The following is a 16208-nucleotide window of genomic DNA, read 5'->3' as shown; positions in this document are numbered from 1 at the left end:
GCCCCCAGGCAGACAGTACAGTACACCATTTGATTTGCCTGAATTTGAAACCAAGTGCTTTAAATGAGTGTATTTAAACTTCTCAGAAAGAGAAGATTAAATACTAGTGTAAGGGGAAAATATTTTTCCCTACAAATTCCTTGGCTTGCTTTTATCAGGCAATGAAAATTTTACAATATAGCATTTTTATTTTGCCTTAACTGCCAAGAAAGTCAAAGTAAAATTTGGGGTTCAACTCTAGCAACAAGATATGTGTTTGGACACAATTATTTCTCATGGTTTTAAAGGTCTTTAGTTCTGTTTATAGATTTTAGTGCCCAATTTAACATTGTGTTTAAGTTTATAACATGCTTAGTATCTTTTGGGAAGAAGTACTGTCTTAATAAAAGCATAAATATTTTATGTTTTTCTCCTCTTTGTGTTTGCTCTTCATATGGCATCTGCCTTCTATTTTTTCATGAAAAACAGAACAATTAAGGAAAACTGTAATACTTTTTACACTTAAAAAAGAATTCAAAAAGCCTGTGATAATTTTTCAACTAGGAAAGAGTTCACTTATTTCTCATATATCACTAATTCTATGTTTTAATAGAAAAAAATGCCTTTAAATACAAATATTTACTTATATTAAATTGGTTAATTTATTACATTTAAAAATTCCTAGCTGTTTCTACTTTTTTAATATAGATTGCATCAAAAGATCAGAAATAGCAGAAGTAAAACCAATTAATCACTGAAGGAGTAATTAGTAAAACTTTATTCTGCACACACCAAAAAGACAGTTTGAGAACTGGGAGCATTCAAACCAAAACACAAAATGTGGCTCAGAGGGATATTGTTATAAAGCAGCTTATATAGTAAAGAGTGACTATCCTTCACAGTGATTTTGTCTTAAATGATAGGGAATTGGTTAGTGGTTACCTCATATCAACCTTGGGAAACAGTTTAAGTTTTGCTTATGATTTCCAGAGGCATAAGCAAGAAATGACCCAGTTCAAGCTAGTCTTGCAAAATAAGCTACATTAAGCTTTGCTTGTAGGACTAAACTGGTTTGGTCTGCTTAGGGAATTTTCAAGGCTGGTCTGCATTTTTTAAAAATTTTAACAGTAATGTGTGTTGTAAAACAACTTATTCTTTCTCTGTGATTTAAAAATATATTTTGAAAATAATGGATCAGCTTTAGACACATATAAAGGTTACTTTCTTCATATATGAAGTCCACTAACATTTCTAGGAAATAAAATTAAATCTATTTTTAAGAATGAGACTAACTAGGAACCAAATAGAACAGGTAACTGCTCTGCTATTATCGTATGTGATCTGGCAACTCAATAAAAGTGTTGGAGTAGGAATACAGAAAAGATGATTGATGAAGAAATGCTCTCTCTCCTGTACCACTTCACATTCAAGTTAAAATGTGAACACGGAGAATTTGGGGAAAGCAGTTTAACAGCTCTAGATATTTTCATGATTAATACTTCTACCTTAAAATACAAATTTCAACAATTAAATGATTTTCATTCTGAAGGAAATGGAATTTCAAGTAATTGTTTTAATTAACCAAAGAATTTAAAAACTACCTATTTTTCATCTTCTTAAGTTAAGGGTCAGACTCTTAGGAAAGGAATGAAGTGGCTGCCTTGGGCAGAGACATGATGCATATAGATCAGATCAAAATGTGATATGACTTGTTCCACTTAAATGGCTTTTTAGAAAGCTTGCTCTGGGTCAAAAAAGAAAAAAAATGGTGCAAGAGTTTGGTAAGTTTTGTGTGACCTGAACTCAAATTCAGGTAAACACGTGTAGCCTGAGTGCATTAGGTTGTAAATATACCCAGTTCAGTTCACTCACTTACCAGGCATTTATTGGACAGGAACGAGATGCCAAGCATGACACAAACTATACTTTCAAAAGTCTGTGTGTGTAAAAGAAAATGACAACACACACTATGCTTTCAGGACAATTCAGTCTAATGGAGGTTATAAACAAAGGAATGATGGAAAGCAAAGCAAAGCAAAGATCCTGTGACAGCTACTGTGATAGACATCAACACAGATGGAGAAACTGGAGGGTGGGAGGTAAATTTGAACTCTGGAGGAGCAGGAAAGCTTCACGGAGGACATAACTGAGTTGGGACTTGAAAAATATCTATAATTTTGCCAGTTATGGAGAAGTGGAGAAGAACTTCAGGCACAGGGAACAGAGGATGAGAATGCACAGAAGTGGCATATTTTCAGAAACATGGAAATTTGGGTAATTCTTGCACGGTGAAGTGGTGTGAAATAGAGCTATAAAAGTAGAATTGAATTGTATCAAAAAGTGCCTTATATATATGTGAATTTTGTTCCAAGCAGAGATTGAGGAATCAATAAATGTATTATTTTGTTTTGCTTTAATTCAAGAATATCAATATTTTTAATTTAAAAATATTTTATAAAAATAACACTGGATATGAAGAATTAATGTAAGGAGGAAATGGTTATTGTGATGTGAACTACAAGTCTATTATAGGAGTGATCACGGGAAAAACAGGAAAACATATGTTTAAGAAACATTTCTGACATAGCTGGTTGGATATTGAGGAAAAGGAAGAGAGAGAGTTTAGTGATAATGTAGGTTTATTGAAAAAATGAATAATATCTATCAGTGAAGATAAGAAAACTTACTTGGTAAAACTGTATAATTCAAGAAATGACATATCAAATTTTTGCCGTCTACACTGAACAATATGGATAATTAATTTGCTCTCTTTTAGGATTGCAAGTAGGGAGACTCTCATAGGTGGTATATTTTAAAATGTGTGTGCAGAGGACTATTCAGAAGTACACTCTCTTCCTCTAGAACCTGAGAAAAACTTTTAACATTTGCAGGGCAGGTATGGAGACACAGATGTAGAGAATGGACATGTGGACACTGGAGGTGGGGAAGGGGAAGGTGGGACGAACTGGGAGATTAGAACTGACATATATACACTACCATGTGTAAAATAGATAGCTAGTGGGAACCTGCTATAAAGCGCAGGAAGCTCAGCTCTGTGCTCTGTGATGACCTAGATGGGTGGGATGGGGGGGGCATGGGAAGGAGGTCCAAGAGGGAGGGGCTATATCTATACATATAGCTGATTCACTTCGTTGTACAACAGAAACCAACACTACATTGTAAAGCAACTATGCTCCAATTTAAAAAAAAATATGAACCGGACTCTTACTGAAACGTAGATGATGGCAGTGTGAGGTTGTATCTTACCATTTAAGACCGTGTATGTATCAGATATTTATTTAAGAGACTGAAATGTTTAATGGAATTTTAAAATATACTTTGTTCAATTAGTCTTTAAATATTTGCAGTTTTGAAAGCTTAGACTGTAATCATCCACCAGAGACACAGTATCTCATAATAGTTGACAGGGGAGATTCTTTACCCATATATCTGGGTTCAAATATTTCCTGTTATTTATTAGCTGTGTGATTTAGAGCAAGTGACTTATACTCTCCTTGCTGAAGTTTCTTCATCTGTAAAACAAGAATGATAATAGACAATACTATTATTAGTAGAGTACTGTAATTACAATGAGGAATAAATAATGGAAGTAAACACTAAGAGTGCCCTTAGCAAAGGCTAGTAAGCACTGATCTAAGCATTTGAATACATGTTCTCATTAATTCATTATGAGAAGCCCACAGATTATGTATTATTACCCTATTTACAGATGAGGAAATCATGGTAGAGATGCTGACTGACTTGCCAAGTCAAGAAGCCAGTGTTAGGCAGACTCACTATTTGAACTCAAACAGTCAGGGTTCACTGTCTGTCTTACAACCACTTTATTTCTTGATTCTTTCATGGGTGATTTTATTTTAAGCTTTAAAGGTAGGTGAGCTCACATATGTAAAGTATTTAAATCTTTACATGTATGTCTGGCATTGACTAAGTGCCAGTAAATGTTAGTTGCTTTTCTTACTACTACTCTTTCTACTACAATTTAATAGTTAACCTATGAATGTCAGAAACTGAAGTGCCTGATATACATATAACATCTTATGTGCATAAATGCACAGCATCTTCTCATCAGTATAACTGATACTTTATTAGAGAAGTCTCTGTCACAGCAGCTTGTTACTAGTAACATTCGCTCTCTCTTTTTTTATTTACCTGGCTTATTGTTTGTCTGGTTTACTAGATAATGAACTCCATCAGAGAAGAAAGTTTGTCTACCCTTTTTCTGTTTCATACCCAGCAAAGAGCTGGACACATCATAGGCCCTTAGTAAATATTTGTGATAAACAAAGGTGAACACAATAGAAATAAGAAGAAAAGGATCTTTTTTCCCTTAGTAAATATTTGTGATAAACAAAGGTGAACATAATAGAAATAAGAAGAGGAGGATCTTTTTTTTCCCTCGGTCACTTGCATAGCCTATCAACAACATTGAAATGAGGACACAGTGCATTATTTTTCTATAACCATTAACAAGGTGACAAGCAGGCCCTTGGCATAAAGAATGTGAGCATAAAAGAGTTGTAAGAGAGGGCTCTCAGGCCCCCTTCATGGTACCATTGCCTTTCTCCCTGGATTGCCTACCTGCTTTGTCTCAAGAGAAGCGTAAGAAGGCAAATATATTTCCTTGAGTCACAGCCAAGATGCAGGTCAGCTCCAGAAAACTATGAAATACCTGCTACAGGAGATTTCTTGGTTTTGGAGGAAAAATATTTGAATTCAAAGAAGAAATTTTTCTTCCTCCAAAAGAGATATGTATACTAATATATTGTGCAGAATAATATAGCACCTACTTACTTACCCTTATAGACTTACATATCTTATTTCTATTTGAGAGTTAATACTACCAGATAACTTTTCTCCCCTTCATGTTCTCAGCAAGAATAAACCATAAGGAGTATTGATATGTTTATTTTAATATCTGAAACTAGACCCTAGCTTTCAAAGTTTGGGAGCACAGAATTATAAAGAAACATGAAGAGGGAATATTTTTTAAAAAGAGTGAAAACCAATGATTTATTAGTGGAAGTTATTTTCTTTTTTTTTTTTTTAATTTTATTTATTTATTTATTTATTTATTTATGGCTGTGTTGGGTCTTAGTTTCTGTTTGAGGGCTTTCTCTGGTTGCGGCAAGTGGGGGCCACTCCTCATCGCGGTGCGCGGGCCTCTCACTATCGTGGCCTCTCCCGTTGCGGAGCACAGGCTCCAGATGCGCAGGCTCAGCAATTGTGGCTCACGGGCCTAGCCGCTCTGCGGCCTGTGGGATCTTCCCAGGCCAGGGCTCGAACCCGTGTCCCCTGCATTGGCAGGCAGATTCTCAACCACTGCGCCACCAGGGAAGCCCAAGTTATTTTCTTATATGGAGACCTTTGGAGAAATGAACGCAAGAAAGAAGATATGAAACCTTCTTAAATGTCAATTTTTTGGTAAGAAGTAATTTCTTGGTACTGGTTTTCACCTAAGAATGTGTTTGCGATAAGATTTATAAATTGTTTAGGATTGATTGAAAGAGTTGCTCTTAGTCTTATCAAATATATTTTTATCACATATGTATATTTTAATTAATCATGTTATAATTAATATACGAGTGTATATTGTGTGAAAGGTCATGCTGTGGACCTAAAATGCATAAGCCATGGTTCTAATCCCCAAAAATGTCATCGGGGTGATATATCAATATAATGCAGAAACGACAGTGTGATTCGTCAGTGAAAACAATGCTCTTACATGCATTGCATTTTGTTTACCAGCAACAGTTACTCGATTTTGACTCAGTTCACCTGATCACATTTTAATAAATCAGTATAACATACTGATGTCACCTGAATACAGTGTGAAGAATTGTCTGTGACCTCTGATAGCTATATGTTTATAGCTTTAGTCAGTAAAATGATGGCTGTTTTTACCATAGTAGAATTTTAATCTAGATGCAGAAATTTAATTCAGAGGGGAAATTTGGTGGAATCATGTAATGAAAAGGAAAGAATGCCAGGGATAGAACCTCAATAGGATCTCTCTGGTTAGAGAAAGAGAAAGAAGATTGATATATTGTAAACAAAGAGACATAATGATTAAACTTTCAATTCTAACCCAGAGCTCTTTCTCTAGTAAATCAAATTAAATACTTATTGCCTTTTTAAAACGGACTTTTCTCTCATCTTAAAATATTTAATAAAGTAATACTCATTTTAATATACTTATATAGTTCTTATAGTGTACATTCTAATGGTTATGCTTTTTTATGCTACAGTTCACAGAAACTTATGTTTAGTAATTCAAATATGAGCATATAGTGTCATCAATTTTTTAAAATCTAAACAACAATCATATATGTTACATCATAAAAATATTGAAATATATGAATGAAAATTCAACCAACATATTTTTACAATGTTTTGAACCACAAGGTGCTTTATAGGCTTCTGCTCTTTCTTAACATTCAAATTAATTTTATTTAATTCAAAGCTCCTTTCTTAAATACAGGGGTAACATGTATTTAATTTTGCCAATTTAAAATAAAATATTTTTGTGCTTTAATTAGCCATTCTCTTTGTGCAGTATCCTTACTGGATATACTGTAATTATTTGCAAATAGTCCTTACTCCACAATCCATATTGTAAACAGAATTTGAATATGCCCTTTGAAAGGAATGAGGGGATTAATTAAATATATTTCATATATTTTCAAAAATGAACGTCTGCAGCCTAGAAATACCTATGCAAAAAGGACTAGATTTTTTTTTAACTGCAGGTATAATACTTTTGATTTGTTGCAAAAATAAATGAGTTGTGATAAGAGACAGAACGAAATTAGCGTGGTTTTGTACAGCTGTGTCTCACTTCAGAGAATAAATCTATTCTTGAAAATGCAGAAAATTACTTCAAAAAATTAAGCCTTAGTTTAGACATACTAGCAAACCCCACTTTTAAAGGAACATTTGTTTGTGTGTATATATGTGTGTGTGTGTGTGTGTGTGTGTGTGTGTGTATCTTTGCTCAGTGCTTTGCATATAGTCAGAAGGGGCAAAACAGCTTTAGGGGAAAAAACCTATAAAATCTTTATTGTGTATATCCAAATCACAAATTTCAAATTCTTTTCTCGAAAGAGTTTTTATATGGCTCATGTATGAAAGCACTTGTGTATTTACATTGACATAGAAGTGACAAAGCACCTACAGGTTGAGGATGGTATTGGGAGAGATTTTCATAGAATTTCAATATCTAGATTACAAGCTCCATGAGGACAGGTATTGTTTTATGTTTTGATCCCTGAAATGTTCCAAGCCTGTACGTCATACAGAGTGAGCACTCAATATATTCATGATTCTCAGAATACTTTTGTTGAATGAATGGACAGTTTGTGAATGATCACCATGCTTGTTTTAGATAATAAAAATGAGAATGTAGCCAGTTGTAAGTTACTTGTTTGAGGCAGGTAGTGGCAATACCTAATACATAGGTTCCTAAGGCAGTGATATTGTCCTTCAGTAAAATACTTTACTCTTAAGTGCTAAATCAGTGGTAAAAGTAAACATCTAACCAAGGTTATTTATACTAAAATATGTTATACTCTTTTATTCTATATACCTCCTTTCTTAAATCATCCTATGATTTATAAAGCATTTCTTCATGAGCTAGATACATAAGGTAATATCAATTTTATTATGACGATTTATTTCTCCATTCAATAAACACTTAGTAAATGCTTTCCTTCAGCAGTATGCTAAGTAGTGGGAATAAAATTGTGTACACGTGACTGCCATGGTCCCTGTCCCATGGACGTTTCCTCTTGTGACAGAAACAAATAAAAAACAAGTAAACACATACATTAGCAAAATAAATTTGTCATGTGATAGTGCTTTGAACAAAATTAAAGGAGATTGGGAGTTTGGGGATTGAATGAATCTGTAGTTACAGTGATCAGGGGAGGCACTTTCAAGAAGTAACATTTAAGCTGAGATCTGAAAGCTGCAAGTTCAGCTTAAAAGTGACTTCCCCATTTGTATAGGGTCTAAAATATCTCCAAAGGCAGGCATCTATGCCACTAGGAGGGGGGACAAGGAGAGAGGTTACTACAGCCGTGATGTGCGATAATCAGTAGAGTTGGAAATGTTTGCATCGAGTAGTTAATTCCTATTTACCAAAATGGAAACATCCTTATTATGTCAAATAGTTATTATGAGGCCCCCATATTTTTTATGTTGTTCAACCAGTGTTTGGGATGTTAAAATAACTGCCTAATAGAAAACAAAGAAATAGAATTTTGATAATACCCAAGCAAGTGCAGTATAAATTTATATATCAAATTTTGACTATATTTCTATTTTTTATTTGATTTCTTTATTTTATACATGTTTCCCAGGATAGTCCACTGGTCTTACAGTCTGACAGGAATGTAACAGTGAATGCAAGAAATCACATGGGGCAGTTAACGGGACAGCTGACAGTAGGTGAGTGCTTTGGGGTAAAGATTGCTCATACCATCTTACTCCATTTAAAACTCTGTGGTTGTTTAAATTGGGAAACGCAAAAGTATATTATTTCTCTAATATATATTTAGGCATCCTATTCCAGCCCAATTGGCTTGCACATGATTTGATTTGTCATAGGCTAGTTATGGTCATTGTTACTCTTGTCACTGTGTTATTGTGAGACTGAATTACATACATTTTGCTGTTATTACTCTTGAATTATGAAATGTACCACTTTCCTAACACTATCTCCCTAGTATATGTTAAATTATAGTAAATAGGCTAAAACAAACATGAGATGTAACACCTATGTATCCTTTGTTCTAAACAAATAATTTACTAATTATTATCTGCTTATAAAATTAGAAAAAATAATACAGTAATTGAATATAAAAAATCGTAACATTGATCAATTACTTATAAATTTGATGTTGAAATTATATATATCTTAAGGTTTATAGGGTGTAGAAGTTGTAAATGTAAATTTATGATAAAATATTACTAATGTTTTCTCATATTGTCAAAAAATTAATTTAGAGATTCGTTAGTGGCATTATTATTTGACTTAATTTTTATAAGAAAAAAGGGAAATTAAAAGTCAATTGTAATTATGTAAAATGCTACAAAGACTTGATTTGTGTGTAATTGCGAAAATATTTTTGAAATACTGTATTTTTCTGTGGGAAAATTACCTAATACTTACTGATATTGTGTATGTATGATAGTATATTATAAAGAGTAAATTGCAATTTTGAGGGCTGAGTTATCCTTATCTTGGGAAATTAATCATCTAATGCAAATGTATGTTTCCAGTATTTCTAATTAAATTACAAAAGAGTATGACATATGAAATGTGAGATTTATAAGCATGAACTTGATTCTGTCCACTTATTTCTAGGTATATGAAACACTTTTTGATGTTACTCGCTTTCGTGAAGCCAAAAGTGAAACTTATATTGTGGCATATGTGTATTTTGAAAAAATATAATTGCATTTTATTTATAATAATTAAATTTTATTTTGCATTTTCTTTACATTATAAAAGTTGGTCAGTAGATATCTATCAATTGCTACATTTGATAGTATTTTGTGACATGATATCAATTACAAAGGGGGGCTATAGACAAATGGATTAAAAATTAGAGAGAAGAAATATGTCTATGGACACAGAACTGATTCAGAAGCACCAGGCGCTTAATTTAAATGTCCATGCCCATTTACTATTGCTATGTTGGAACTGCAGAAACAGGCCTAAACTGGGCAGATTTTCCATATCATAATTTTTTTAATGTTGAGAACTCTTTAGCTAGATAGAACTTTATTCTGCATTCTTTTCTTGGTTAAAAAAAACCCAAATGTCCATAGTGGAAATGCCAACCTGTAAATTAAACACACAAAGACCATATACCAATGTCCACTGTCACATGCAATCACTACATAACTACTATACTACCTATAGAGCAAAGCGGCTGTTTGATTTTATGAAGGATAATCAAATACCATTTACATTTTGCTACCTGCTTTCCTGCAGTAAATATAAAGAATAATATTATTGTGCTTGTGTTTTCAACCACTGTTCCAAGTTGATTTTAACGTAGAATCAATATTTGCCAATTACACAAAAAGAAAGAGAAAAGAATGAAGAGAAACAGAAAGGGTGATAGGTTAGGGAGAAAGATTAAGCTTAGTTTTAAATGAAGCAAATCTATTTAATGATGCAGCAGTTTATTTCTGTGGATGGAAACATACTCATTCCAGTGAGGTTTAAGCTGAAAACTATTTAATATCCTGGTCCTCTGAGTGTACTGTTCGTGACCTCCATCTTTTCACTGCTTTGTATTTTTCAACAAACATACAGAGAACAAAGGAAGAAGTAGATAAAGGGGAGTAGGGCAGGGATAATGTATTCATTTTTGGAGTCAAACCATATGGGGCTCCAAAACAATAATTATCTCTTGGAGACTCACTTTTCTCATCTCTAAAATAGAGATACGGACATTTATTTAGAATCATACATAAGAATTGGGGCAATTTCAGTGTCTGCAAATCTTAGGCAATTAAATCTCAAATTGATTATTATTTGGATGATGGTGATTGTAATTTTTGGTATCACTTAAGTTACAAATACATTGCTATCATGTGAAAGATTTCATGATCCTTTTCTATCCAATGTGTCTCTGGGATAGTAGTTGAGGAATACATGCTGGATTATAATACTGTTGCAAAGATATACTACAAAACACATCACAGAAAGTGTGCCTGATATGTGGATAATGTTTTCATCATGTCATGATAAAATTATCTTTAGGTAGAATTTGAAGAGATAAATGGATGAATTCAAGCTATGTATTCAGTCGGGATTCATTTTTAATTATATTGACATAAAGTAACTGTTTTAAGCCTCTTTTCCTTTTTCATTCTTTCAGTTTTTGTTTAGGGGCATGGTCTTGATTATACTTCAGGCATGACATTACTTTGCAATATTTAAAAAAATATACTACTGCAAAATAGACTAATATTTATGAAAATTAAATTCAGTTATTCTTCACTGTCTAGGTAAAAAAATTCTAATTTCTACCCTAAATCTATCAATCACTATTAGGAAAGTATAGTCAGTTCTACCAATGTGACAGACTTTGAATATTTTTCCACATTTTATTTTCATTGTAAATGGGAAAAGAAAATTTCCCTTATCAGTAGCTACTTGTAACGTTTTTCTCAAAAATACATATAAGATTGTTCAGCCAAGCAAATATCCACTCCCCTTGTACTCTGCCCTTCTATTTTTGTTTACAAGCTTACCTTCCTACTGACCCAATTCTCAGGGATATGTGTAGTCCAAGGCCTAGGCAGACCGGTGTGTTAATTCTAATCCAAACTCACACTCAGTATATGAAACCAGATTATTTATAATCCAATAAAGGCAAAGAAAATATGTTATATATATGCCAGCTCAGACATAATCAAAACTAAAACTAAACATTTTTAGAATTTGGGTAAATTTAAAAAATGACAAATATTGTTGTATGCTTAAAGTTCCAGGCTTTACGTAAATTTCTGATAATATCAGAATCTCTCCATGAAATTTAAGAGTCTAATTTCTTTTCTTTTTTTTGAGTCTCATTTGTTTTATTTTTTATTTATTTATTTTTAACATCTTTATTGGAGCATAATTGCTTTAAAATGGTGTGTTAGTTTCTGCTTTATAACAAAGTGAATCAGGTATACATATACATATGTTCCCATATCTCTTCCCTCTTGAGTCTCCCTCCCTCCCACCCTTCCTATCCCACCCCTCTAGGTGGTCACAAAGCACCGAGCTGATCTCCCTGTGCTATGTGGCTGCTTCCCACTAGCTATCAATTTTACGTTTCATAGTGTATATATGTCCATGCCACTCTCTCACTTTGTCCCACCTTACCCTTCACCCTCCCCATATCCTCAAGTCCATTCTCTAGTAGGTCTGTGTCTTTATTCCCGGCTTGCCCCTAGGTTCTTCATGAACTTTGTTTTTTTTTTTTCTTAGATTCCATATATATGTGTTAGCGTACGGTATTTGTTTTTCTCTTTCTGACTTACTTCACTCTGTATGACAGACTCTAGGTCCATCCACCTCACTACAAATAACTCAATTTTGTTTCCTTTTATGGCTGAGTAATATTCCATTGTATATATGTGCCACATCTTCTTTATCCATTCATCTACTGATGGACACTTAGGTTGCTTCCATGTCCTGGCTATTGTAAATAGAGCTGCAATGAACATTGTGGTACATGACTCTTTTTGAATTATGGTTTTCTTAGGGTATTTGCCCAGTAGTGGGATTGCTGGGTCATATGGTAGTTCTATTTTTAGTTTTTTAAGGAACCTTCATACTGTTCTCCATAGTGGCTGTATCAATTTACATTCCCACCAACAGTGCAAGAGGGTTCCCTTTTCTCCACACCCTCTCCAGCATTTATTGTTTGTAGATTTTTTGATGATGGCCATTCTGACCAGTATGAGGTGATCCCTCATTGTAGTATTGATTTGCATTTCTCTAATGATTAGTGATGTTGAGGATCCTTTCATGTGTTTGTTGGCAATCTGTATATCTTCTTTGGAAAAATGTCTATTTAGGTCTTCTGCCCATTTTTGGATTGGGTTGTTTGTTTTTTTGATATTGAGCTGCTTGTAAATTTTGGAGATTAATCCTTTGTCAGTTGCTTCATTTGCAAATATTTTCTCCCATTCTGAGGGTTGTCTTTTCGTTTTGTTTATGGTTTCCTTTGCTGTGTAAAAGCTTTTAAGTTTCATTAGGTCCCATTTGTTTATTTTTGTTTTTACTTCCATTTCTCTAGGAGGTGGATCAAAAAGGATCTTGCTGTGATTTATGTCATAGAGTGTTCTGCCTATGTTTTCCTCTAAGAGTTTGATAGTGTCTGGCCTTACATTTAGGTCTTTAATCCTTTTGAGTTTTTTTTTTTTTTTTTTTTTTAATTTATGGCTGTGTTGGGTCTTTGTTCCTGTGCAAGGGCCTTCTCCAGTTGTGGCAAGTGGGGGCCACCCCTCATCACGGTGCGCGGGCCTTTCACTATCATGGCCTCTCTCGTGGCGGAGCACAGGCTCCAGACGCGCAGGCTCAGCAATTGTGGCTCACGGGCCCAGTCGCTCCGCGGCATGTGGGATCCTCCCAGACCAGGGCTCGAACCCGTGTCCCCTGCATTGGCAGGCAGACTCTCAACCACTGTGCCACCAGGGAAGCCCCGAGTTTATTTTTGTGTATGGTGTTAGGGAGTGTTCTAATTTCATACTTCTACATGTACCTGTCCAGTTTTCCCAGCACCACTTATTGAAGAGGCTGTCTTTCCTCCACTGTATATTCTTGCCTCCTTTATCAAAAATAAGGTAACCATATATGCGTGGGTTTATCTCTGGGCTTTCTATCCTGTTCCATTGATCTATATTTCTGTTTTTGTGCCAGTACCATACTGTCTTGATTACTGTAGCTTTGTAGTATAGTCTGTAGTCAGGGAGCCTGATTCCTCCAGTTCCGTTTTTCTTTCTCAAGATTGCTTTAGCTATTCGGCATCTTTTGTGTTTCCATGCAAGTTGTGAAATTTTTTGTTCTAGTTCTGTGAAAAGTACCAGTGGTAGTTTGATAGGGATTGCATTGAACCTGTAGATTGCTTTGGGTAGTAGAGTCATTTTCACAATGTTGATTCTTCCAATCCAAGAACATGGTATAATCTCTCCATCTATTTGTATCACCTTTAATTTCTTTCATCAGTGTGTTACAATTTTCTGCATACAGGTCTTTTGTCTCCTTAGGTAGGTTTATTCCTATATATTTTGTTCTTTTTGTTGCAGTGGTAAATGGGAGTGTTTCCTTAATTTCACTTTCAGATTTTTCATCATTAGTGTATAGAAATGCAAAAGATTTCTGTGCATTAATTTTGTATCCTGCTACTTTACCAAATTCATTGATTAGCTCTAGCATCTTTAGGATTTTCTGGTAGCATCTTTAGGATTCGCTATGTATAGTATCATGTCATCTGCAAACAGTGACAGTTTATTTCTTCTTTTCTGATTTGGATTCCTTATATTTCTTTTTCTTCTCAGATTGCTATGGCTAAAACTTCCAAAACTATGTTGAATAATAGTGGTGAGAGTGGGCAGCCTTGGCTTGTGCCTGATCTTAGTGGAAATGGCTTCAGTTTTTCACCATTGAGGACAATGTTGGCTGTGGGTTTGTCATATATGGCCTTTATTATGTTGAGGAAATTTCCCTCTATGCCTACTTTCTGGAGGGTTTTTATCATAAATGGGTGTTGAATTTTCTTGAAAGCTTTCTCTGCATCTATTGAGATGATCATATGGTTTTTCTCCTTCAATTTGTTAATATGGTGTATCACGTTGATTGATTTGCGTATATTGAAAAATCCTGGCATTCCTGGGATAAACCCCACTTGATCATGGTGTATGATCCTTTTAATGTGCTGTTGGATTCTGTTTGCTAGTATTTTGTTGAGGATTTTTGCATCTCTGTTCATCAGCAATATTGGCCTATAGTTTTCTTTCTTTGTGACATCTTTGTCTAGTTTTGGTATCAGGGTGATGGTGGCCTCATAGAATGAGTTTGGGAGTGTTCCTCCCTCTGCTATGTTTTGGAAGAGTTTGAGAGGGATAGGTGTTAGCTCTTCTCTAAATGTTTGATAGAATTCGCCTGTGAAGCCATCTGGTCCTGGGCTTTTGTTTGTTGGAAGATTTTTAATCACAGTTTCAATTTCAGTGCTTGTGATTGGTCTGTTCATATTTTCTATTTCTTCCTGGTTCAGTCTGGGAAGGTTGTGCATTTCTAAGAATTTGTCCATTTCTTCCACGTTGTCCATTTTATTGGCATATAGTTGCTTGTAGTAATCTCTCATGATCCTTTATATTTCTGCAGTGTCGGTTGTTACTTCTCCTTTTTCATTTCTAATTCTATTGATTTGAGTCTTCTCCCTTTTTTTCTTGATGAGTCTGGCTCATGGTTTATCAATTTTGTTTATCTTCTCAAAGAACCAGGTTTTAGTTTTATTGATCTTTGCTATCATTTCCTTCCTTTCTTTTTCATTTATTTCTGATCTGATCTTTATGATTTCTTTCCTTCTGCTAAATTTGGGGGTTTTTTGTTCTTCTTTCTCTAATTGCTTTAGGTGTAAGGTTAGGTTGTTTATTTGAGATGTTTCTTGTTTCTTAAGGTAGGATTGTATTGCTATAAACTTCCCTCTTAGAACTGCTTTTGCTGCATCCCATAGGTTTTGGGTTGTCGTGTTTTCATTGTCATTTGTTTCTAGGTATTTTTTGATTTCCTCTTTGATTTCTTCAGTGATCTCATGGTTATTAAGTAGTGTATTGTTTAGCCTCCATGTGTTTGTATTTTTTACAGATTGTTTTTCTTGTAATTGATATCTAGTCTCATAGCGTTGTGGTCAGAAAAGATACTTGATACGATTTCAATTTTCTTAAATTTACCAAGGCTTGATTTGTGACCCAAGATATGATCTATCCTGGAGAATGTTCCATGAGCACTTGAGAAGAATGTGTCTTCTGTTGTTTTTAGATGGAATGTCCTATAAATATCAATTAAGTCCATCTGGTTTAATGTATCATTTAAAGCTTGTGTTTCCTTATTTATTTTCATTTTGGATGATCTCTCCATTGGTGAAAGTGGGGTGTTAAAGTCCTCTACTATGATTGTGTTACTGTCGATTTCCCCTTTTATGGCTGTTAGCATTTGCCTTATGTATTGAGGTGCTCCTATGTTGGGTGCATAAATATTTACAATTGTTATATCTTCTTCTTGAATTGACCCCTTGATCATTATGTAGTGTCCTTCTTTGTCTCTTGTAATAGTCTTTGTTTTAAAGTCTATTTTGTCTGATATGAGAATTGCTACTCCAGCTTTCTTTTGATTTCCATTTGCATGGGATATCTTTTTCCATCCCCTTACTTTCAGTCTGTATGTGTCCCTAGCTCTGAAGTGGGTCTCTTGTAGACAGCATATATACGGGTCTTGTTTTTGTATCCATTCAGCCAGTCTATGTCTTTTGGTTGGAGCATTTAATCCATTTACATTTAAGGTAATTATCGATATGTATGTTCCTATTACCATTTTCTTAATTGTTTTGGGTTTATTATTGTAGGTGTTTTCCTTCTCTTGTGTTTCCTGCCTAGAGAAGTTCCTTTAGCATTTGTTGTAAAGCTGCTTTGGTGGT

The 16208-nt window shown here is 34.3% G+C and overlaps 1 protein-coding gene across 3 annotated transcripts in view; it reads left to right on the top strand.

Annotated features, from left to right (window-relative positions):
- The window catches only part of SGCZ (sarcoglycan zeta), a 314292-nt gene that overhangs the window by 210623 nt on the left and 87461 nt on the right, over positions 1-16208 (top strand). For all 3 annotated transcript variants that reach the window (XM_028164506.2, XM_028164508.2, XM_007174038.2), the window contains one exon: positions 8361-8448. In XM_028164506.2, coding sequence (XP_028020307.2) covers positions 8361-8448 — 88 coding nt within the window. The remainder of the gene's footprint in view (positions 1-8360; positions 8449-16208) is intronic.

The sequence above is a fragment of the Balaenoptera acutorostrata genome, chromosome 21 (assembly GCF_949987535.1).
Source record: "Balaenoptera acutorostrata chromosome 21, mBalAcu1.1, whole genome shotgun sequence".
Classification (NCBI taxonomy): Eukaryota; Metazoa; Chordata; class Mammalia; order Artiodactyla; family Balaenopteridae; genus Balaenoptera; species Balaenoptera acutorostrata.
The sequence above is the reverse complement of the archived record's forward strand: the minus strand, read 5'-3'. Positions and strand labels throughout refer to the sequence as shown.